The sequence below is a fragment of the Pelodiscus sinensis genome, chromosome 2 (genome assembly GCF_052426305.1).
Source record: "Pelodiscus sinensis isolate ZL-2025 chromosome 2, ASM5242630v1, whole genome shotgun sequence".
NCBI classification, from domain to species: domain Eukaryota; kingdom Metazoa; phylum Chordata; order Testudines; family Trionychidae; genus Pelodiscus; species Pelodiscus sinensis.
This window is the reverse complement of record NC_143053.1, coordinates 9,580,792-9,606,806: the sequence shown is the minus strand read 5'-3', so window position 1 is coordinate 9,606,806 and position 26,015 is coordinate 9,580,792. Positions and strand designations below refer to the sequence as shown.

General features: G+C 41.6%; 1 protein-coding gene across 4 annotated transcripts in view; it reads right to left on the bottom strand.

Annotated features, from left to right (window-relative positions):
* Positions 1–26,015, bottom strand: part of AGO2 (argonaute RISC catalytic component 2) — a 96,313-nt gene that overhangs the window by 64,125 nt on the left and 6,173 nt on the right. For 3 of the 4 annotated variants that reach the window (XR_012901187.2, XM_075920066.2, XM_075920067.2), the window contains exon 2: positions 3,025–3,220. Coding sequence is in view for 2 of the 4 variants with exons in the window: in XM_075920066.2 (XP_075776181.1) it covers positions 3,025–3,220 (196 nt within the window). In the remaining 2 variants the exon portion in view is untranslated. Of the gene's footprint in view, positions 1–2,462; positions 2,527–3,024; positions 3,221–26,015 lie in introns of those variants that run through there. The other variant, XM_075920068.2, reaches the window with a different exon arrangement.

The following is a 26,015-nucleotide window of genomic DNA, read 5'->3' as shown; positions in this document are numbered from 1 at the left end:
CATGTGGTATGCGATAATATGCAAAGCAGTCTTGCCTTTGCCACACAAGAATTCCTTCCCTACATTTGACAGATGAGGATCATCTTTTTGATGAATGGACAAATGCAAAACCAACAATATGCTGTCACATTTATGATTGGAACACTCCGAAAACTTCCAATTCTAAAAGGTGGTAGAATGTTTTTCAAGAGAAGGACAATAAAGCAGTAGAGTAATCAGAGCTGGAAAAAGGCAGCTGAGTTTGCCAGAGACCACAGACCCTGTTGAACTGTCATTCGAATGTATTTTGGTCAACTGAAAAAATCACGTCTCATTGTTTCTAGTACGAAGGCTATTTTTGTTTGCGCAAGTGAATTTTGACCTAGACTGTGCTGCATTTGACGACAAATTGCTGAAAAACAAGCAGATCCTTCAAAAAATTGCTACGTGTGACAAATACAATCCACAAAAAGCATCACACTGTGGAGGACAAGGCAGGCACTTCTAAAGGGCTGAAACCACTTAATTGTAAGTATATACTGTTAATTTTTGTACCTATTATGAATGTTATAACAATGTAGTATGGCTTCTTAATGGGGGTTCAGTCATCTTAATGTTATTTTGAACATTTGTACTGCATTAATCTGATTGCTGTTCAACTCACTTGAATCCAAGCAATTTTACCAGGTGTTCCGTATTCAGCATGGGGGAATATGGTCATCCTAAATTCATATTAAGACTACAAATTAAAGCATGATTGTAATTACAGGTTGTGCATTAGAGTATTATGCAGAGGAATTTGGAATGCATATTGTTGCCGGTTATGTGTTAGATATGCAAATGAGCTTGTAGTGGAATTTTTAGTCTATTGGAATTTTTCTATTTTCAGATGCCAAACATCCTGGGTTTATATCTCCCGAAGGATATCACTGAGGCCATAAATGCATTTAATTTGAAACCCATTAAGCACTTCTTGAAAATCTAGTTAACCTGGGAGGTACATACTCTGATATGTGCCAGTCTCAGTGCATATAAGTTGTGTGAATAATGAGTATTGTCTTAATTGGAGATTTCCTTGATAGTTCATAAATTCAAATTTTTTAAGGCAAAAAAAGAGTATCATCAAGTCTGACCTCATCATAGAGGCAATAAAACCTCAATCAATAATTTCAGCATCAAGCCTGAAACTTCTGAATGAGCTATATCATCTCAGATATTTAGAAACATAAGCACTTTGATTCCTCTTGTTTCCTCCAAAGAAATCCTCTTCGATTAAAATATTTCAATAGATATTCCACTATATTACTAGGTAAATTGTTCTAGTGGTTAACAACATTCACTTACTACAATTTTATGCCTTGTGAATTTCTCTAACTTCAGCTTCCAATCATATTTCACAATGGTGTGCCTGGTTTTGAGCAATCTTAACTGTAAGCAAATTAAGTTTTCTGTGTGAGTTGGAAGTAAAAAAAAATTCAGACTTCACTAGGATTATAAATCAATTTGTTTTTTCCCCAAACTGCACTGGGAAAACAGCTATAGCATGGAATTAGGAAAAGCATAAATAGAATGTTTGATTCCCATAAATGGGTATCTGTTATCAAGGTTCTTACAGTAGCCTCCTTCACCAAATCATGATGGCTACTCACAAGTTAAGGCAGATCTTGGCAAACAATTATATGTAGTAAATATTGTACTGGTAAGTAACTACCTGTTTTGAATATTATTTGCCTTGATCTGTAGTCACCATTATATCAGTTATCAAAAATGTATAATTTTTAAAACAAACCTTCACTAAAGATTTTTTCCAAGCACTCTCTTAGGATACGTCTACACTTGCTCCCTATCTCGAGATAGGGATGCAAATGTAGCCAACCGAAATTGCTAATGAAGCGGGGATTTAAATATCCTGTGCTTCATTAGTATAATCTCGCCTGTGTGCTATTCCGATTGCGAGATTATGCTAATGAAGCACAGGATATTTCGAGATAGGGAGCAAGTGTAGACGTACCCTTACACTAATGGAAGTCCATCAAAATCACTTCCATTGCACTAGAAGAAGAAAACTTAGCCCAATGGAATTACTACAGTGATGCTCTTAGATCTTTATGTTTGTTTTTTTAAGCTACACCCAACTTTTAAAAGCTGGGTTTTTTATTACATTTACAAATAGTGCAACAGAGCAGGAAGATGCAGTATAGAACAGAAAGTTGTGTTCCATGCATGTTAAAGATTATCTAATAAGAGTATAGTTGTGTAACAAACAAACAAAAAAAAACACCTACATTTGTAAGTTGCATTTTAATGATAAAAGGGACTGCACTACAGTTTTTGTAATAGTATTTTTCAATTCACCTATTTCTTTTGATTCTCTGCCCATTAATAATGTGCAAAATTGATCCAAACATTTTTGGCCTTGCTATGTTTATTAATTGCATATCTTCCATTACCACAGAAAAAGATGAAGTAGGGTAATTTCTTACCTGTTATAATTTAGTTTCTCCACAGTCCTCTTATACCAGCACAGACAAATGGGTTTACTTCCCCCTGTCAGTAGGTGAAGACAGGAAAACAAGTTGTTGGTAATATCACCTCCCCTTTTAAGGGGCTTGCTAGCTGACTCTACTTAGTTATGAACTAAGCAGTAAACAACAATGGTCAAATTCACAGCTTGTGTAAACTGACATAACTCCACTCAAGCTAATGGAGTTCTGCCTGCCTACGCCACCAATAATTTTGGATCAAAGGCTGAAAATGTAACTCAAAGTAAGCTACCACCACCACAAAAGTCAGGTGGGATGTTTGGGTTGGTATAGGAAGACGTGGAGAAACCAAACTAACAGAAATAATGCTTACTGATGAATATCACAAAGCAGGACGTATTCAAATGGAAAGGTATTAACACATCTGATGAATAACAAGGATATCCATGTCCCCAAGTGCCCTACGTGAAAACTGGTATATGACCCTAGCTTTTTTAAAAGCATAAATGGAAGAAAAACCATGTAAATAAAACTGAGGAAATGCAAAGCGTAACAACATTACCGGTTAACTCTTCTAGGGCATTTCTCTGGCTTTATATCCAATTCATAATGATAGATATCAATTTTAGGAATGTCCATTTCAAAGAAATTAGCCTGTAGTTTGATTGTTCTTCCAGAAGTGCCAAAATCTGGCCGAGGAGGAGGTTTAAAGGCATATCCCTGTACTGGTGGTGGCAACGGTGGAGGAGGCGCAAGCACTGAAAGGGGAAAAAAAAAAAGCATAAAGTAAAATATCATCATACAAATTATCTTCATCAGGTAAACAAGCTTCAAAACCATTTTGTAAGTGCATTTTTAAACCTAGTCTTCACTCCTCACTTTTTTAAAAATACATGAACCTATGTCCTAGGCTGGAAGCCAGCAGATCTTGACTCACCTGTTCCCCAACTGATGTAAACTACTCTCTAGACTTCACAACCCTTTTTACTGAGCAAGGCCACAGGAGGTAGGATAGCATTCTGTCTTTTTACGGGTGAGATAATACAGCACCTAGGAAGCTAAACAAGAACTTCTTTCAAGAACTGGGATTAGAACCCAGGTGTCTAAAATGGAGGACCTAAGCCCTGTTTTGCCCTTCACAAAATTAGTACACCGCATCTTTGTACTTCGCTTCAGTAATTTGCAAAATGGAGCCACTCCCAGATACTAGATCCAAGCACAAAGACCTAGCATACTAAACAATAAGTTTAAAAACTACACTAAAATAGCAGTGACGGGTGCTCAAAAAATTCTGGAAATGCCAAAATTCAGGTTTTCTGTACAGCCTTCTAAAGTGACATCGGACGAGGAGATTTAGGCACCTAAATCTGTTAGGCATCAGAGTATTGAGTGCAGCAATGTCTAAATACCTTTAAAAATCTGGGCCTTAAAACAAAATTTTCAGGAGGTTGGCTCAGGATGCTCCTCGTGTTCTGGGTGTCAAATCTGAGTCTCAAAAGACCTAATTTTTCAGAAACACAGAACACAACTCCTACTAGGGATTTTAATGTAAAGTGAAGTTATTCAGCACTAGGGATGTTGGAGTGTAATTGATTAACCGTTTAACCAATAAGTTGATGTTTTCTGCTAATCGTATAAATTACACTCAGATGCCAGGGCAGCGAAGCCTCCTCCCCAGGAACCTGGTAGGCAAGAGCTGCTGGCTCTGCTCCCAGGTAGTTGCTTTTGCTGCTGCAGCAGTGCCTCCTCCCCGCAGGACTGGCAGGCAGAGGCTGGTGGTCCTGCTCCTGGGGAGGCTTCACTGTGGGCTCTGCAGTATAAAGCCAAGGGTGTAACTGCTTTAGTGGATACATGGTTCACATATTAAATGATTTTTAGCACCCCTACTTGGCACCACTGAAAAACAATTAGACCACAAGCATCTCAGTCACTGTGGACCCAACATTAGCAAATTTTGCCCTTGTAAAAGGGGAATGATAGTACTTTCCTATTTCACAGGAGTGTTATGAGAATAAATTCATTAATGTTTGAGGCACGAGATAGTACAGTGATGAAGCACAATGTAGAACCACAGAATACTAGAACTGGAAGGGACCTCAAGAGATAGTCAAGTCCAGTCCCCGATCCTCATGGCAGGATCAAGCACGGTCTATATCATCCCTGATAAATGTTTGTCTAACCTGCTCCTAAATATCTCCAGTGATGGAGATTCCACAAGCTCCCTATGGAATTTATTCCAGTACTTAACCACCCTGACAGTAAAGCTATGTCTACACTGCAAGCTTCTTTTGAAAGAAGCTTTTCTGGAAGAGATCTTCCAGAAAAGCCTATTTCGAAAGAGAGTGTCCACACATCAAAAGCGCAACAAAAAAGTGATATACTTTTTTGAAAGATAGCGTCCAATCAATGTGGATGCTCTCTCACATTTAAGTTGTGATTAGTGTGGACAGAGTGGCTACCACGGCACCTGTGTTATTTCCTGGAGGCCTCTTCTTTTGAAAGAACTCCCTGTCCACACACGCCTTTTTCCGAGAAAGCTTTTTCGAAAAAAGGTTTCTTCCTCGTAGGAAGAGGTTTGCCGCTGTCGGAAAAAAACCCACTGTTCCTTCAACTTTCTGGCAACAGAACTCAATGGGAGCGTGGACCTAAGTATTGTTTTTCCAGAAAAACAGCTGTTTTTCCGGAAAAACGCTGCAGTGGAGATGCACACTTAGGAAGTTTTTCCTAACGTCCAACCTAAACCCCTCTTGCTGCAGTTTAAGCCCATTGCTTCTTGTCCTGTTCTCAGAGACCAAGGAGAACAATTTTCCCTCCCTCTTCCTTGTAACACCCTTTTAGATACTTGAAAACTGCTAGCATGTCCCCTCTCAGTCTTCTCTTTTCCAAACTAACTAAACAAGCCCAATTCCTTCAGCCTTGCCTCATAGCTCATGTTTTCTAGACCTGTAATCATTTTTGTTGCTCTTCTCTGGACCTTCTCCAATTTCTCCACAACTGTCTTGAAACGTGGTGCCCAGAACTGTGGATTTTATTTTATTTTATTTAGCTGCAGCTTTTGAATGGTATGTCGTAAATATGGAATGAGACCTCATATTCAGTGATTTGGTTAAGCAAAAATACTGAATAGATGTGTGTTGTACTAAATGAAGCAGAGGTTCCGGTGAAAAAGATATGCAGTTGTGTAATCAGTTTCATAATAAATATATATATGGGAACATAATTAAAGTTAAACAAGCACAGAGAAAGTCTCTCACCCTGCATTTTGATAAATTGTTTAATGAATTAGAAATAACTTCCATTTTACTGTACCATAAAAATGAGACTGAAGGAACAAACGAGAAACAAAGTACTGTTTATCAACTTCTCCTGGTCCAGCAGACTCCCTCATTTGGGAATGGTCTAGTACTGAGGGTGCCAGACCAGCAAAGACCAACCTGTACTAAAGTAAGCCAACTTTCATTAATAAGGTGCCAGTATACTGTCCCCTGTAAAAATAGTTATGCATTATGTTTATGATGAAAAAACACAAAACAAATTTGACCTTTCTACAATAATTCATCTAGTCTATAGAAACCAAAAAAAATCACAGCTATCACTGTCAAGGTGCTGTAGTTTCTGGGGAAAAGGGAAGTGACAGACACTAGAAAAATGTTAGCTAAATGTCCCATTTAAAAAGCCATAGCAAACTGCAAATGAAATTATTCCACAAAAACCTGCTATAGAAAAATTGAACAGTGCACAAATTACTATCAATATTTAGGCATTCTACTTTAACCCAAAAAACAGACTTTATGTAGATCTTTTTCCACCACAATTAAAATAGAAATCCTGGTGCAGCCTTAACTGTGGTATATTGTTTTGCAACGTTAGTGACAGGAGCAGAATAAGGTAGAACACAGTGGAGTGATTTGGCCAACAGATTCCTAGTATATAGAGCCCCACAACAATGTTCAAAATGCTTCGGAATCCACATGCATATGGAGATTAGTACATCCTGGTACAACTACTCTGAGGGGTGGTAAACTCATCCAATCATCATCGATGTTCTCCTCCCCACTCCAAAATCTACCTTAAGCCCTGGTGTAGAATCTTCAGTTTCCAGACAGTCTCATACATTAAAATGTACATCTTTAAACATATCAAAACTAGTAAATAAGGAATTAAGGTGAAATAACTCTGTACTTCCTGGTTTTAAATACTAGTTCTTTCGAGATTTTGAAATAGTCTGAGGCTCTGCTGGTTAACCATAACTCTGCATTAACAATATTTCGGGGCAATAAATTACAGGTTGGATCTCTTTGGTCTGGAACCCTTGGGACCTGACTGGTCCAAGATGAGGGATTTTTCCAGACCAGGGGAGGTCATTTCAGGCCCCCTGCTGCCATGCCTCCCTCCCCACCAGGCTTCCTGGCTCCTCCCATAGCCCAGCTGAGCTGTGTGCCAGATCTCTGCTCCTCTCCAGCCGAGCTGAGACATGCACCAGCTCCCGCAGCCAGCTCAGCCACATGCTGGCCCCTGCCCCCTCTGCAGCCCAGATAAGCCATGAACCAGTTCCTGGGCCCCCATCTCCCTGAAGTGCACTGGGACTCTGCTCCTGGAACATCCATGGTCATGCCAGACCATAGATGTTGCTGGACCAGAGAATCCTGGATTTTAGAGGTGCAACCTATATTCCAATTCCTGTGTTTAGACATGACCCTAGTTTGTTAGGAAGGTTCAAACTAATTATGCCTAAGGGCTTGTTTATATAGGGAAATTTATCTGAGTAGTTATTGTGACCGATAGGGCAATTTCCTCTAACATCCTAGGCAAATCTTACTGAATTAAGACTGAATTTATTCAATTAAATAGTAAGTATTTTAGGAGTTCGATAAATTAAAACACAAGTGCTGATGTATTATTGTGGACTCTCACACAACTTCAAGGTGGAGGCAGGATTAGTAGAAACTCTGAATGCTTTCCAGGGTTTACAAGACCTCTCAAAGCAAGGTCAAATTTTCTGTTGAGCTAAGAAATATGTGGGAAGACGGGAATGCAAATTACCCACCTCTAGACTCATCTTTCTGAAGCTGTGCCCTGAGGAAAAATTCATTGTCTGCTATCATCTGTTAAAAGGCCTGGTCTACACTAATAAATTAGGTCAGTATAACGATGTCACTCAGGGATATGAAAAATCCGCACCCCTAAGCAATACAGTTGAATCCGCTTAACCACAGGTACAGACTACTAGGTTGATGGGAAAATTCTCTAGATAACCAGGCAGGGGTTAAGTACCTACACCAGGGATGGGGAAGCTGGCTCACCTTGATCAAGCCATGAGGCCTCCCCTCCTCCCCGCACCACACAGTGGGGCAAGACTGTGCCAGGGGAGTGGGGAGCCCTGAGCCTCTTGGGCCATATCAAGGCAAGCTGTGGACCACATCAAATTCCTGGGCTCTGCCTGGCAGGGAGAAGAAATGGCTCTGTGCCAGGAACAGCAGCACAGGCAAGCTCTGTCCCCTGGAGTGGCTTGCAGGCTCCACCTCCCTTGCCCCCATGAATCTTGGCCAATAGAAGTGGTGGGGGGGGGGGGGGCAAGGCAGCGCAGAGCTGCCTGCACTTCCACTGAAGCTGCACTAGACCCTCTCCTGCACCCTCCCTCTCACCCAGACTTCATACCCCACACCCTACCTCCTGCCCAGAGCCTTCACCCTCAGCCTACTCCTGCTCCTACTTCCCATCCCAACCTTGCACTCCCACCTGTTCCCTGACAGCTCCCTCCCACACATTTCACCCTTCATTTTTGGCCAAATCACATAGCCTACGGGGACCCATAAAATCTACTATCCCAGGCCCCCAGAAGAGTTAACCTGGCTCTGGGAGGAAGCCCTGAATCTGGTGTCCAGAGTTGCATGAGTGAGGTGTGTCTTTTTTTTTTAATCAGTTCATAAGGGTGTTTTTTGGGGAGGGAGGGTTATCTGTTTAATTTATCAATTTATTCCAACACCACCTAAATTAACTCAGTTTGAAACAGTCCCTCATATGTGTCTTCTGAAAAGAATGTCTCAGCTGTGGGAATCTCCCAGACCCATTGTAATGCAGACGCAGAGAATTCATTTAGCTTCTTCACATCCGCCTGGTCTGCCTTGAGTACTCCTTTAATATCTCAATTTCACCAGGGCCCCACTGATTGAAGCAGGAAGTCTGCTACACAAGTACCTAAAAGGCTGTTATAAGGAGGAGGGAGAAAAATTCTCCTTAACCTTGCAGGATACGACAAGCATTATAGCCTCTGATGATAAGACAAGAAGCAATGCACGTAAATTGTAACAAATAAGGTTTAGGTTGGACATTAGGAAAAACTTAACTGTCAGGGTGGTTAAACACTGGAATAAATTGCCCAGCAATACTGTGGAATCTCCATCACTGGAGATTATTAAGAGCAGGTTAGACAAATACCTGTCCGGAATGGTCGGACAGAATGAAAGATAGCTAACATGACGCCAATATTTAAAGAGGGCTCTAGGGGTGATCCTGGTAATTACAGACCGGCAAGTCTAATGTCAGTACCTGGTAAATTAGTTAAAACAACAGTAAAATATAAAATTGTCAGACACATAGATGAACATAATTTGTTGAGGGAAAGTCAACATGGTTTCTCTAAAGGGAAATCATGCCTTACTAATCTACTAGAGTTCTTTGAGGGGGTTAAACATGTGGACAAGGGGGAATCCAGTGGATATAGTGTACTTAGATTTCCAGAAAGACTTTGACAAGGTCCCTCACCAAAGGCTCTTAAGGGTTCATGTGATGATTACCTGTTGTGTTCCCTCCCTCTGGGGCATCTGTATTGGCCACTATCGGCAGACAGGATACTGGGCTAGATGGACCTTTGGTCTGACGCAGTATGGCCGTTCTCACGTCTAAATCAGGAGTCAGCAACCTATGGCCTGCGAGCCGAATTGGTTCACTAAAGAGCCAGATGTGCCTCTTTTGGAGCTCCAGCTCAGCCCCCGCCTCCAGCTGCCATGTAGCAGGGAGCCAGCAGTACAGCCTTAAGACTCCCCGTAAGATAGGAACACTAGCGCTGGCTTTCGGGGGGGAAGGGGGAGGGGGAATGAGGAAGGGAAACAGTCCTGAGCCTCCCTGACTGATCCAGCGTGCAAGGAACAAGAGGAGCCAAAAATGGCTCCACGTACTGCTGTTTTTCTTCTCCTGGCTGGGGACTAGCCACGCAGGGACTCGCTTCCTGGATGCTTCCCCTTTGGCCAGAATCTGGGGCATGGGAGCAGCAGGAGGTGGTGTTACACAGTGCTTGCGACACAGAGTGAAAGCGAATAAGCAGACTCCCCACTCTGTCATGCAGACCCCGCACTCCCAGCCCCCTCACCCATCTGGTCCTGCCCCCTAGCCAGATACCCTGCCCCCAGCCTGCTCCTGTCCCCTCTCTTGCTCCTGGCTGGACACCCTACTCCCGGCCTGCTCCTGCACCCTATCTCCCACCCAGACCTGACCCGTACCTCCTCCTGCACTCCCTCCATCTTTGTCCCACTCACTGGCAGCCCTGTCCCAGACACTCAACCCCTCATTTTTATCCCAACTCCAGAGCCTAAGGGGGCCCACAAAATCCACTAACCCTGGATCCCCAGAAGAGTAAATCTGGCCAGAGGCCTTGAACCACTGTCCTCCCCGCCCCTCCCCCACCCATCCTGGACTGTGAGCTGTTTAGGGACCACATTTGTGAGGGTTGGGGGGTTTTGGAGGGTTTTTTTTTTTTTGCTTCTCACTTGTGAGGTCCCTGACTGATTTTTCTGTGGATCAGTGGCCCGACCCAAAATATTTCCCCACCCCTGCCATAAATAAAGACCATTTTGAAACTCTTTGTGTTGGACATAATATTATATTTTATTTAAAAATAAAGCCTAACCAATAAGCTCCCAATTGGGGCCCAGCCGCCATTAGGCCACAGCATCATAACATTCTTGCACCCCCCCACACACCAACACTGAGCCCATCATACAAACACCTGAACCCCGTGCCCATAGCCCCTCACACTCGCACATCCCCAGCCTACGGATATAAAATTTCAATTAATAGGCTAATCAAATAGTCAATGCAATTTTTGAAGCCGAAAGCGCTGTGGGGAGCACGGGGCCAGCGGGGGACTCAAGCAGTCCCCCGCTGGCCCTGTGCTCCTCCTGGCATTTGAAAGCGGCAGCGCCACATGGAGCCTAGGGTCAGTGAGGGGTCCCCAGCTGACCCAGGGCTCCATGTGGCACTTCCACTTCAAAGCAACCTCTCCTCTTACCCCTCCCCCCCCCCGCTGTCTCTTTCTGATAGAGGCAGAAGGGGGCGGGGAGCAACTGGTTGAATAGTTGTTCACATCCCCACCCCAGTCCCCTGCCATAACACTCTGGCACCCCCCAACCCTTTGCCTATCACACACCCCAAAACCCCCTGCCTTGAGCCCCCTCATACACTCCAACCCAGACTCCTACACCCCACATCCCCAACTCCTTGACAAAAGATTTGACAGATGATAGCCTGAATGGGTGCATGAAGCTGGATTTGACTAGTTATGATGTAAAATTCAAAGAAATTTGTGAAAAATACAGAAGTCCCATTAAATAAAGTCTGCCAGTACAGTGTTTCATTTATGCTATCATTAATCATTATGTCAATTAAAAATAATATTAAATTGTATATTTTCAGTCATGCAAATGGGCATTCTTATACAGCTCTTTGTTGACCACTTGTTCTGAATTTGATGTAGTTTTCTCTGGTTTAAAAAGGTTGCCGACCTCTGGTCTAAATGGTACTTGGTTCTGCCATGAGTACAGGGGATTGGACTTGATGACCTTTCAATGTTTCTTCCAGTTCTAGTATTCTATGACGTACTTCATAAAAACTTTGCTGTTAATATATTCCTTGTGCTAGTACCTCTTCAAATTATGTTTGGCCTGCTTAATTATACTTTTATACTTGACTTTGCAGAATTTAAGTCAGCTCTCTGCACCTGCCAGCTCTGTGGAGCCCTACACACACACATACCCTAGCGTGCGCACGGCTGCCCGAGTATCAGAGGCAGCCAAGCAGAGGGAAGGGGAGGCAGGAGGGATTCCTATGTATCTCTCTGTGTCCCTGACTTCCTCTAGTTCAACCATTCTGGTTTCTAGGTGACGGAAAGGGTGGGGAGAAAGGGAGAAGAGTGCACAGAGCTTCGTGAATTGCTCCTTCCCTGAGCACTAACTGTACACTCCCATTGGCTAGAACCATTGGCTTCTGGGGCACAGCATAGTCTGCAGTGTCAAGACAGGCAAGAAGCCTGCCTTAGAACCCCCACTGGACCACTGACTAGGAGTTGCTCGAGGTAAGACCCTCCTACCCCAATCCTGACCCATCCCCAAAGCTGAAGCTCTCATCCTCAACTCCACTGCAGAGCCCACATTTAAGTCTAATTATGTTGGGTCATGATCATCAACTGTTTTCTTCAACTGGGTCATGAGAAAAAAAAAGTTTGAAAACCACTGATCTAGAACCACCAACAGTTTAAGCCATCATCTTCTTCATCACCTTCACCTTCCCAGTCACCACCAGTGGCCACCATTCTGGCACCTTCTAAGGACTACATCATCTTCTCCTACCTCTCCAAAGCTGGAATGCCACTTTTATAAGATATTATGCTTATGTTTTGTTTGATGCATATTCAGTAGGGAATGTTTCCTTTTCTCCTTATTTGTATTCCTAACCTTACTAATGGTGAAGTGTCTTTTTCCTAAAGATCAATATATCATTGATCTCAACTTATTATCATGTGTGTCAATTCATTACCATTTGGCCTTCTGTGGTTATCACATTTGTCATTTCTGTCTTACCTAGTTATTCAGTCTAGTCTTAACCGGTTATTTCAGGTGTGGTCAAGTAATGATGTACCTACAAAAATGTGAGGGTATTCTTGGAAGTCCCTATGCCTTTCAAGGTTGATTTATCTCTCTAGGACTATGTCTAGATTACATCCCTCTTTCAAAGGAGAGATGTAAATTAGACATTTAGAAATTGCAAATGAAGCTGGAATTTGAATTTCCCGTGCTTCATTTGCATAATCATGTCACGGTGTTTTTTCGAAAAATGCTATTTCAAAAGCGAAACCACAGTCTAGACACAGTTCTTATGAAAAGAAAAGCCTTTTTCGAAAGATCCTGAACTCCTTAAAAAATGATGTTTACAAGATCTTTTGAAAAAGGCTTTTCTTTTCGAAAAAACCGTGGTTAGGCCACAGTTTCACTTTCGAAATAGTGGTTTTCAAAAAAACGCTGTGACGCAATTATGAAATGAAGCACAGGAAATTCAAATCCCGTCTTCATTTCCAATTTTGATATGTCTAATTTACATCCATCTTTCAAAAGAGGGATGTAGTTTAGACGTACCCTAGGTGAAAGCAAAGTCAATGCTCATATGTTTGGGACGTATCGTGGTGAAAGTTCCCAGGTATGCGCATGCTAGCTTATCCTTAGCTCAACATAGAAGATGTGGCCTATAAGTCCCTTGTGTTACAGCTAAACTGCCAATATAAACTAGGGATATTAAAGGGTAACCAGTTACATAGTAAACATCACCCAGTAAGTTAAAGGGCCAAGTCTATATTAGACCTGGAAGGTAGGCTTAAGGTACGCAATTCCAGCTACATAAATAACATAACTGGAGTCAACATACCTTAAGTCGAGCTTGGCACAGTTCGCCAGAATATGCATAAATGAACATAAAATAAAGATGTATACATTAAGACAGGTTCAAACAGATGTCTTACGCAACATTGCAAGTTTTAGCAGCTGATACTTAGTGGAGTTCTCCTTATCTTTGATAGAATGTTGCAGGTCTTTTTCCTATCTCTCTCTAACAGTCCTCAACAGAAGACCTATCCTACAAAACACCAGGCTGTACTTCTTGGAGAACCGTTTTAAAACGTAGGCCCAGGAAGACTATTTCTACTAAAGTAAGGGGTTTTGTTAACTACCATTTTCTTGTGAAAAGTATTTGCCTGATTTTTTTATACGAGCAGTATTTGACCACCTAAAACAACTTACTATATTCCTGTTTTCAAAAGAGAGCTTTGCCACTATTTTTCATGTGAAATTCTCTTTCTAAAGTGAACTTTTACATTTAAATCTTAACATTTCTCCTTAATGGTGCTAGAGAGATCAATCAACTCTCCATATCTACCTTTGCTTGCATCCATCCATGAAATAGAATTGAAAGAAGGTAATAAACCTTTACAAGTTTACCTTTCATTAAGATAGCTTAAAAGCATTTCTCACACAGTAATGGAAAAATTACTTTGCATAATTCCAATATTTCACCCTTTGCAATGCTGTTCTTTGGTAGTATATACCCAATTTTATAAACTGAAGGTAGATAAAATAAGCTCTCTTCTATCACTTAACAGAAACTTTTATAACATTTTATTAGCACATGTCCTCATTCCTGACAAAAATGGAGTTTGGAAGAATGTTGAAAAGGCAGCGGTTGTTCAATTCCAGGTACATTTTGGGCAGTTTTCAGTCTTTCTTTAGAGTCCAGAATGTACTGAACAGGGTAAAGAATGTTCTGTTGTTTTTTAACTCTGCATCAGTTGGCCATCTTGGATCTCTCAGCAGTCTTTCATATAATAAACTAGAAATCATTGCTTCAGTAACTAATATTTTAATTTGGGGAACTGTTCCCTCCTACAGTTCCAGCTTATATAACCCAGGAGGCCTATAAACTTGGGAATGATGGAAAGAAAGTGAATAAGGAAGTTATATTCACCCTTTCATATAACACAGGAACTAGGGTCCCAAGGAAATTAAGAGGCAGTAGGTTTAAAAGAAACATAAATAAGTACTTTTTCACACATTACACAGGCAACTCATTGCCAGGGCTGCTGTGAAGGCCAAATGCATAAACTGGTTAAAACCAGTATCAGGTAGGTTCAAGAAGGATATTTTGGCTATTAGCCAAAATAGTCAGGGATGCAAACCTATGCTCTGGGTGTCCATCCCTAAGCCAGTGACGTCCAGATACTGGGACTGAATAACAGAGGATGGATCACTCTATAACAGAGCTACTCAACATGTGGGGCTCAACACATGGCCCGCCAAAACAAAAAAGAAGACAAAACAAAAAAGAAGTCAATATAATGGTCTTCTGTTGATAAGCGTTTTAGTAGTAAAATTCCTGGACTGTCATTTCTCATTAAAAGTGCTATTATATGGGAGGAAACTGGGTAAATATTGCATTTTTAATATCCGCAGAAATGACTTAATGAGGCCTGCATGTTGTGTAGTCTTGCTTTAATCTTTGTATTCATGCCCATCAGAGTGGAAGAAGCTATTTGCATATATATGCAACCACACTTAAGTTGTGGCTCTCAGCATGTGCTATGAGTATCACTGTGGCCCCCGAGCTTCCAAAGTTGAGTAGCCCTGCTGTATAACTACCCTGTTCTGTTCATTCCCTCTGAAGTATCTGGCACTGATTACTGTCAGTAGAGAGGATAATGGGTGAGATGGACCAATGGTTTGACTAAGTATGGCTGCTTTTATGTTCCTATAAGGCGGTGATGAAGATTCACTGAAAAAAAAATCTAGTATTTCTGCACCATTTAATCAATAATATAATCAGTTTTGTTGGGCATATGAGCAATGTAAACACTCTGACAAGATGTTTTCTAAACATAAGAAAGAGCATCATTTCATCTCACCCTATAGCCTGTGCAATTTCAATCTCAACACTGCAACATTTGGACAATATCTCTAGGTGCAGACAACTGTGTTAATTCTCAATAGATAGGAGCTCACAAATCTAATGCACTTGTTCTCCTTCAAAACTCAACTTACTGAAGAGATGCATTCAAAGTATGAAGAGAAGATTAAGTAGTTAAGTTGTGCACTTGAATTATGACCTAAGGTTGTTTTTTTTTAATGAAGTAATCAGACTGAGGTAAAAGTATGCATATGATAATTTATGTTAATCTTGCAGAGGTCATGTTTAAGGATGTGCATTTGCATATGATTTAGAGAAACTGATGGTTCTACCGTGGGTAGCTATGTGCTTGCAGTGAAATGGAGTTTGTGAGTGCACCTGGGAATTAAGGAGATCTGTAGTAAGGCATGTGAATTAAAGCAAGTATGGATAATAGGTTACTGATAATTTACCTGAAGATTTGATTTTTAGTAATTGCATTCACATGAAATGAATAATCTTCATGTAGGCAACTTATATAAAGTTCAAGCAGCGAGACAGGGTTTCCTTATCTAAAAGATAAGGAAAAACAGAATTACTGCTTTAAGGCTAAAAGGATCATTAGTGATCTAGAACAGTGTTTCTGAAAGTGCTCCGTGAAACCACTTTGAGAAACACATTAACTGGCCGCCCCGGTTTGTTTATTTACTGGCGCAATGGCCACAGAGCCTCGCAGCTCCCACTGGCTCAGTTTCGCTCTTTACAGCCAAGCAGAGCAGCAGGAAGTGGCATGGGCAGCGGGAAGTGGTGGCCCGGCCCATGCCGCTTCCCATGTCTCCCCTTGGCTGCAAAGGACTAAATGGATCCAATGGGAGCCGTGAGGCTCTGTGGCCGTGGCACCAGTATATAAACAAACCGGGGTGGCAAGTTAATGTGTTTCTCAAAGTGGTTTCACAGAGCACTTTCAGAAACATTGATCTAGACTAACCTTCTCTATAACAAAGGCCATAAAACCTTCTCCAAAATTATCAGAGCATGGCTCTTAAAATAATTTCCAATCTTGATCTAAAAACTGCCACTGATGGGAGAATCCACCACAACCCTTAGTAAACTGTACCAATGGATAATGACTCGCAGTTAAAAAAATGATTTCCTATTTTGTTTGAATTTTTCTAGCTTTAAAACTTCCTATCATTTAATTTCTCTCTCTGCAATACTGAAGAGCTAATCAAATAATTGTTCCCCATGTCATTATAAATTGTGATTAAGTCACTCCTTAACCTTCTTTATGTTAAGATAAATAGATTGAATGCCTTGATTCTATACTATATGGAATATTTTCTAATCTTTTAAGTATTCTTGTGGCATTTATCTGAACTCTCTCCAATTTATCAACATCATTCTTGAATACTGGACATCAAGGCTGAGTATAGTATTCCAGCAGCAAACATGCCAGCACCAAATAGAAAGGTAAAATAACTTCTCTACTCCTACTTGAGATACTCATTTATAAATCCAAGGACCGCATTAGCCGTTTTGGCTACAGCAACACATTTGGGAACTCATGTTCAGCTAATTATCCAACAAACTCTGAATCATTTTCAGAATCACTGCTTTCCAGAACAGTCCACTTCAGGAACATGAGAAATAGCAAGGGATTCTGAGGAGAACATACAATGTTATCATCACTCCTAATGAAGGCTTGGGACAAGAAGGAAGACACCCGTCACCTTGAGCTTAGTACAGAAGAGAAAGCCATTCCTGCAAATGGTCTAAGACTCCTCAAGTTGAGCTGTATTTTTCCTATGCCCTTTCTATATGAAAAGGGCCACTGACAGCTCTGATTTTTTAAATTCTGAGTTTACCCTTAGTTAGTACTTGTATGGCACTTGTCACTATAGTATCTGACTCCTTACAGTCATTAACAGATTTTATCCTCAACATCCCTGAGGTAAAAGTCTATCTTCATCTTACAGGTGATGAATCGAGACACAGGATAGAGCAATGGTTCTTAACCAGGGATACACATGCCACAGAGGATACAACAGAGGTCTTCTAGGGAAATATCAACTAATTTTGATATTTGTCTAGCTCAGGGGTTCTCAAACTTCATTGTACCAGAACCCGCTTCTGACTACAAAAATTACTACATGACCCAGGAGGGGGGGAACCAAAGCCTGAACCCCGCCATCCTGGTGGAGGTAGTGGGGCTGAAGATTGAGCCAGTCCAAGTCCTGCTACCCTGGCCAGAGGGGCCAAAGAGCTCCTAGATGGGGAGACTACAACCTGAGCCCCGCCACTCAGGCAAAACTGTTGGGCTCGGGCTTCGGACCCAGGACCCACCATTCTAATGCTAGCCCTGCCAACCCCATTAAAACAGGGTCATGACTCATTTCAAGGTCCTGACCAGTGTCCCTTCTGAGTTCTCTCACCCCTGAGCAGAAAAAAAAAATGTTATGTGCACCAAAGAATTTTCTTACTTCAAATAAAGCTCTACAATGTTAATATCCTGCATTTAATCTATTTAGATAGTGAAAGCAGTTGAGGGCATATCTTTAGAGGAAACCCACTCATGTGTAATGCTGTTTTCAAGAGATAACATTGTGGTTTTCTTCATCACTGTACAGAGGTAGTAAAAAAGAACTTTCTATAATATAATATTTTCAGTACAGGATAAAACTGAGTGCTTTATTGTGAAAATTATTCTTTGATAAACTTTCCCCTTTTTCACTACTATGTATTTTCTTTTTCTCTACCTCCTGAATTTCTCTGGAACCTAGCCAGAGCTCTAGGCACTACTAGAATACTGGTTGGTATCAAGTGAGCCACAGTTCATCAGGGATGTGAATGATTAGCTAGTTAACCAGTAAGCCACACCCTTGACAAGCGAGGCTTACCAGTTAAGGTTGACCAGTGGGAGCTGGAGCAGCTCCCTGCCTGCTGTGGGCAGATGTCTGCTCCAGCCCCACAAGGGGTACACCATGGACAGGGGCTGCTCCGGACAGCCGCAACAGGTCCAGGCGTCCTGCAGTCAGTGGCTGCTCTGGCTTCTAGAGCTGCCTATGCCTGTGGTAGGGGAACTGCTCCAGTCTAGCTGGACTGGAGCCCCGCCCCCGCCCCTCCTTCCGCTCCCCCTTTCATTGGTTAACTGGTAAAACAATGTTTAACCAGTTAACCAATTAAACAGGATTTTACAACCCTACAGTTCATGAATCTCCACTGATATAAACTGTGACAATATAGAAAGAGGACACAAATGGCCAGGTCCCAAATCATTTGGGACTTTATGGGCTGAGAGCAGACCTTGAAGTCCACCCTCAAACTTAATGCAAGTCAGCACAACTGAGTACTGGTCATTTGAATTCCTTACAGGACATACTACTCACCAAGCCCTGCACTAGCCTGATTTCTGAATTGTCCCAATATGTAGCCCCTCAAACAACACATTACAGAAATTCAATCTCAAAATGAATAGATGAAATATTTACATTGGTCACAAGGCAAGCCAGATATAGGAGGCAGCTGATCTTCTAAAAAGTAGCCACAAGCCTAATAAAACTTCAGGATTGTAAAACTGAATCAGAAATGGTGGATGTGCTCCCTCAGCCACAGGTACAGAATTTTACACATTAAAGCTCCTCCAGCTTGTGCAACCAGCATGACTTCAGTCTTATCAGGATTAAGCCTCAGGTAGCTCACCATCATTCAATTTCATAAAACACCAGAATACTTGTTAATTTTTATCATCCATGCCTGTTGTAACTGAAGCATGGGGCTGGGTTTCATCAACATACTGAATACACTGTAACTCATGCATGCAAATCACTTCCTGTGTAGTCCCAAGATACAGTACTAGTATGCAGGCTCCACTCAAGATTCCACCACCAATTTTACTATTGTTTTAATATTAAAAAACAAAAGGTAGCAACTGAAGTCCCCAATCAGGACTGGTTCCCTTAGTACAAGTCAATGCATAGACTAAATAGCAAACGATCTTCTATAATCTAGTCTTCTATAATATAATATAAATATAATATAATATAATAAGAAACAGTGATAGCTTTAAAAAACAGCAGGAAAGAGAGGACGCAGTAGTGACTTTAGCATGGGGAAGACAACCCACACGTGAGCAGATGTGTGAAAGAAACCATTGGTTGATGCAATGAGTCAAGAGAACAGATTGGTGGGGAGTTTTGAATTGCTTTAAATAAAAACCGGACAAGGAGCTTTTACTCAGTGGGGTCAGTAGAGTGGGGTGGGAAACCCACAGGCCAGCTCCCACCCCTCTGCAGCACGAGCTGAGCACTAGCTGAGAGGAAAAAAGGGGGGCAAGCCCAAAGCCTCACAGGCCGGATCAAAGCAAGCCACAGACCTGATTGGGACCACAGGCTCTACTTGGGCAGGGAGGGGGGAGAACCCACTCTGTGTGGCTCTGCAGGAAGTTGGGAATCACGACCAATGGGAATGAAGGGGGAGCAGTGCTTGCAGGGAGTGCTTTCCTGCAGCACAGAGAACCAGGTAAAGACGTCTGTCCCCTTTCCTGGCCTCCTCCCGCCCAGACCTTCCACCCCCACCCGGAGGCCACATCTGCCAGGGTTTTTTTTTTTCTCCTCTCCTCCTCACTTGAGGCCAGGCCAGTGAGCCATTTTTTTTAAATCCTCATTTGTGTGTGGCTCCTGACTGATTTTTCTGTGGGTCAGCAACACGCCCCTAACCTAAAAAGGTGTCCCATCCCTGCAGTAGAGGGACTTCCAGTAGGGTGAAGTGGTGAGAGGAATGGTGGCACTACAAGATGTTTGCTGCCACATTTTGAATGGAAACTAGGGAAGCAAGGTGGTTGATTACAGTGCTAGACAGGAAGCCAACAGTAACCAAAATGGGAGATCAGGGCCTGGATTTGCTTTTAATTGTGTTGTCCAAGATAAAAAGGTTTGATCTTTTTAGTGTTAGGACAGAGGAAATGGCAAGACTTGAACACAGACTTGATGTGAGTGTCTAGAAAGAGGACAGAATCAAAACAGCACACCCCGGTTGCGCACATTAGCATCTCTGATGGTGATGCCATCGAGGAAGATGGAGATACTTGTGAAGGAAAGATACAAGCCTAGTTTTGACCATGTTAATTTTAAGTGGAAGGCAAACCATCTCGGACATTCTGTCTCTTACTTAGTCACCACCCACCTGTAAACCATGATAAATTGAGAACAAAGCCTGCAGAGAAGCTGTTTTGAAGCCACTATATCAGAGGAAATTAAAATTGTGTTACGCAGTCCTCCCAAACCACTGATGGACTGTTCCAACAGCTCAACTGTCTTCCTCTGAGTTGTCTGGAATCTCATGTTTCATTAACCTCCAAAGGTTTAAACACACAAAACAGTGAGTGGTATACACTGGATTCTATATCCTGCTTCATGATAGAAGAACAAGGGAGCATTCACTGGAGCTGAAAAGCAGCAAATACAAAATTTATATAAGAAAATTTATTTTCACACACATAATGAGACTGTGGAATTCAATACCAGAGGATTTAAGAGAGACCAAGAATTTAGAAAGCTACAGAGAATGAACATTTACACAGGTTACAAGAATTCCTAGAGTTCTAACAATTTCTAACATCGAAACAATTTTTTGGCGGTCCCTACACATTGTTATGGTCTCATTCACCTACAGGAGAAAGTTGCACCAATTTAACATAACTCACTTTATAAACTGATTTTGTTATACAGGGGAAAACCTGTGTCAACTCTTTTCCGTTTCGGATCTTTTCTTTCTTAATATTATCAAAGTATGGCCTGGTTTAAATCAAACTAAAAAGGAACTTTCACACAACTTCTTGTACTGGTTTAAAAACCTCCCACATCTTTAAATTAAACTGGGGCAATTTTCTTAAATAGGCAAGCCACAAGGCAAGCCACAATATTAACCTTATTGGCAAAAGGCATTATTTTGAAACTTTTCAACAGTCTATCAAGAAGAGTAGGAAACAGTATACCTTTCCTTTAGTCTTACGATATGTGTATATTTAGCTAATGCACCTACAGAAGCTTCTACCCAAACACCACTACCATCCACATACAAAACTTTCAAGTGTGTATTTGTTTTCTATTTGAACCTGCATTTGCTTGTATGGCTAGGGATACACCGATAAAGCTCAAGCTGGCCCTTAGTTCAGGCTGCCGCCCATTTGCAGTGGGGATGCAGGCAAGATAACTCAAGTGCTCACAGTCCTCCAATGCCTTTTCCACAATTCACCGGACCCCAAAAGGGCAGACAAATTCTCCAGCAATTAACATAACTGACTGGGAAAAAAAATCCCAAAGCATCACAGCACAAAGATTCTCACATGCAGGCACAAATACATGCAGAAGGGCTTTGTGGTGGGCGCACACACACTGGACAAACCCAAGTTATCAGACTTGGGTCTTAAACACTATCTGTGACTTTACCAGTTATAATGGCACTACTTGCTCTAACCTTACAACACTAAACACCGCAACCCTATAAAACAGCTTATAACAATTGGACCCTAGGTGGCATATGAGGACAGCATTCTAGTTTGTGACTCTTGCTCTAGTAGTCTAAATACATAACTTCGAGACAAAGGCCATGTCTTCACCCTGTAGGAAGGTAGAATTAAGATATGCAACTTCAGCTATGTTAATTTCGTAGCTGGAGTCGACGTACCTTAGTTCAAGTTTCCACATGGTCTCCACAGCAGGAGGTCAACAGGAACAAACATGCCTGTTACCTTCCCATACACCTCACGAGAAGTAGAAGTACAGGTGCCAACAAGTGTGCCCTTTGAGCCTATTCATGGAAGATAGGTCCATCAGTACTTATTAGCCAGGATGAGTAGGGTTGGTGTCCCTAGCCTCTGTTTGTCAGAGGCTGGAAATGGGTGATAGGAGAAGAAGCACTTAATGATTACCTGTTTCTGTTCACTTCCTCTGGGGCATCTGGCATTGGCCACTGTCGGAAGACAGGACGCTGGGCTAGATGGACCTTTGGTCTGGCCCGGTATGGCCTTTCCTATGTTATTATGATTTAATGGATCTTAGCTAGACCCCCTAAAAATCAAACTCCAGAAGATCAACTGCATCAGCACTGATCTTCCACCTAGTAAAGACATGGCCAAACTCAATAATGTGGCCCTGCCCACATCATGCAGCCAAAGCAATGCTCTATTGCAATATAATTGTACGAATTTACATTGGTCTCATAGCCTCAGGTTAGCATTACGGATGCCAATATAAGTCCATATAATTTTGTAGACGAGGCATTGCCTCAATGTAATCACTTACTACAAAGACAGGAGGGGGTGCCATGCTCTCTCCAGCCTGCCAACACAGGCCCCACCACTGCCACCTCCCCAGCACAGAGGCAGCAACCTGGAACAACCACTACCATGTGCCAAAAGTGGCTCCATGTTAGCTAGGGATGTTAAATTTAGATTAATTGGCTAATCAAATAGTTGATGCAATTTGCACTGACTTTTTGATTAGTCGATAAGGGCACCTTTGCCTTTGAAGTGTAGGAACAGCCCCAGGGCTGTTGCTACACTTCAGAGGTGAAAGCGCCACAGGGAGCATGGGGCTAGTGCGGGACTCAAGCACTCTACCGCTGGCTCCATGCACCCTGCGGCATTTCAAAGTGGCAGCACGGCATGAAACCCAGGGTCAGTGGGGAAGTCCCCAGCTGACCACAGGCTGCACGTGGCATTTCAAAGTGGAAGACCCCGGGCTCCATGTGGCGTTGCCATTTTGAAACACCGCATGCAGAACGGGCCAGCTGGGGGGCAGCTGCCATTTCAAAGCATCCCCTCTTCTTCCCCTCCCCCCCCGCTACCTCTTTCTGATAGAGGTGGGGGGGGGGGTGGAAGAAGAGGGGAGCAACTAGTTGACTAGCATGTCAAGTATCCGATAAGCATTTGCTTATCGGCTAATTGACTAGTTATTCACATCCCTAATGCTAGCCAGAAACATGCTAGGGTGGAGGAGCGCTCAGCATGAAAAAGACAGAGCCCTCTTCCTTCCTGGCAACCTAAGCAAAACACCAGGAGTGGTCTGATGAGCTGTGGTGAAGCGATGGGAGCTGAAGTGGTATTGGGGCATCTGGCCCCTGCAGTGTTTCACGCAGCACCTGGCCATTGCAGCCATGAACTTGTCATGAGGATATGGGGTCAGTTCTCTTTGAACAATTTAGTGCTAGCAGAAATTGAGGGGGGTTGGGAACATGACCCCACATCAGCTCTACTCAGGATATGGATTTTTCACAACCCCTAAGAGACATAGCTATGCCTATTAACTTTTCACTGTAGACCACCACCCTATGTTCTGTTTAAAATTAAAGTTTAGGTTCTGGAACAAGGGGTTGATTCTGTGGCAAATTCTGTATCCAAAAAAATACAACCAAACAAAAAAAAAAAACAGGACAGGGCCTTCACAACAACCAGACGTGAAAGATTAAACAACAAAACAAAACAGAACAAATCTACGTACTTATGATAAGTATACAATTTATCGTATGTATGAATTTGAATAGCACATGCTTAATTACTGTGTGGGATGTTTAGGTTATTTAATAATAATGGTATGAAAGACTATACAGATGAAGAGCAAATTTATTAAACTTAATCCACCAAAATTAAAAGGTAAATTTAACTAAGAGCAACAAAATTGTTGTATTACTGTCAAGAAAGTGAAACACCTAACAACTAATTACGTACTAACATGCATTTTGTATGCTCATTTTGCCTGTGAGGAGTGAAGTACTCCACTGTGTTTCTTATTCCTATAATTTAGGAATGGGTGCTGTTGAGCTTTTCCCATTAAACTTGCTATCCGTGGATCTCATTAGTAGGAACCTGTTTCATTTCTCACATCTGCCTCTAGTTGGAAAAATAATTTTAAATATTTCAAGCCCCAGTTTAATCAAGTCCACCAAAGATTGTGGGGAACTTCAAAAATAAATGAGTAGTGCTATGATAAATTAAATCTGTGGTACCTACCTGCAAGATGAACAATAGAAAGAATAGCCATGTAAGAAGTGAATGATTCTAAACTTATTACACCAACTCAGGAAACACATCTAGGCAGCACTGTGGACAGCTCAATGAAAATAGCTGCTCAAAATGCAGTAGCAGTGAAAAACGTAAATCACATGTTGAACTGCATTAGGAGAGCACTACTGATATTACATTGATACTGTAAAGCAATTGTTTACTTTCACTACGATTAATTTTTTTTAAAATTGATCATTCCATTTCAAAAGGGATATAGCAAACAAAAGACAAGAAAAAAATGGAGGCATGAAACTACCCTCTGAGGAAATACTGGAAGATTGCCCATTAAGAAACAAGTGTTTTTTCTGCTCCCAAATATTTGGGGAGAAGGGAGAGGGCTGATATCTGGGACTGATACGCTGTTTTAGTTTTGTTCGTGTTCTGGTTAATTATTCTCTCTTTGGGCTATGGTGAAGAAAGGCCACTGGAGACATCATGCTTATTAGGTTTAGTATGAATTTGTAGTATTTCAGTTGTGTCCAAGATGACTAGACCTGCCTAAACAAAGATCAAAAGTATTGAAAGATGACAGGTCAGAGAGACAAGACACATAAAATAATGAATGGCGTAGTCTGATAATTTTAGCTGTGTGGTCAATATCAAAGAGTAATAAAAATGAAAAGTGTGTTTTATATCAGTAATAACCTGTGATGCTCACTAATATGAGATACTGAGAGAAAGACTACTGAATTTAAAACAGCTATTTATATGAACATTCAAAATTCTACTAGGTAGATTAAAGACATAAGCAACATTAACCCTCTTGCTCCGCAATATAACCCAACCATTCTTGAAAAAGAGGTTAGAGAAACTTATAGGAAATTTATACCTTCCCCTGAAGCACATCTCATACGAAGAAGTGGGTTTTGCCCACGAAAGCTCATGATACTATATCTTTATCTGTGTTAGCCTCTACGGTGCCACAGGATTACTCATTTTTAAAGTTACAGACTAACATGCCTATCCCCTTGAGACCTTGAAGCACCAGTTAGTGGCCCTTACTGGAATCAGGATACCAGACTAGAGAAACCAGTATAGCAACTACAATATTCCTGTGATTAAGTCAGAGTAAAAACTACAAAAAGTTTTCTAACTCCAATCTTTTTTACCCCAGGATTTCATAACTTTCTAAAACTTTTCAGGTTCATGTTTTCAGAGTATGGCCTCTAGCTCAAGAAAATTAATTTGAAAATCTTCAGCTATTTTTGAATTAAGAGAAGAAATGTTTCCTATTACTAAAAGAGAAGAATATAACGAAGCTCTACGATCTACTGGCTACAGACAGAAACTTTGAATGCTTTCACTGTGAATTATCTTTGAGTATTCTAAACAGCTGGGTTTTTTCTAGTCGTGAACTTTAGAAATATTTATTGTACATGTTCAGGTCATCCGAACAAATTTTTCACCAAACATAAGAAGTATACAGATAAGGAGAGCTGCATGTGTGTATGACTCATTTAAATGTACTGAATGCACATATGGACTCAGGCCTTGCAAACCTCCTAAAGAGCAAAAGGATTAGGAAGAGATAGTATATACTTACAGTATATGAAGGGGAGCCCTGCACAGATACACCTGCGGTCCTTCTAAGTTGTGTGTGACAAAGCTGCCTGTGATATAATGGAATTTATCCATATTGTCAAGTTCTTCTTGCTTTCCCTATCTGCTTGCTCAAAAGGCCTATAGAATTTCATAGAAAAGCTATTCTAAAAGAACATTAAGATTGCACTGTTAAGCATTCACAAGTCAGGAAAGTCCAACCTTTAATCGTCCTTTCTTTATGTATACATTAC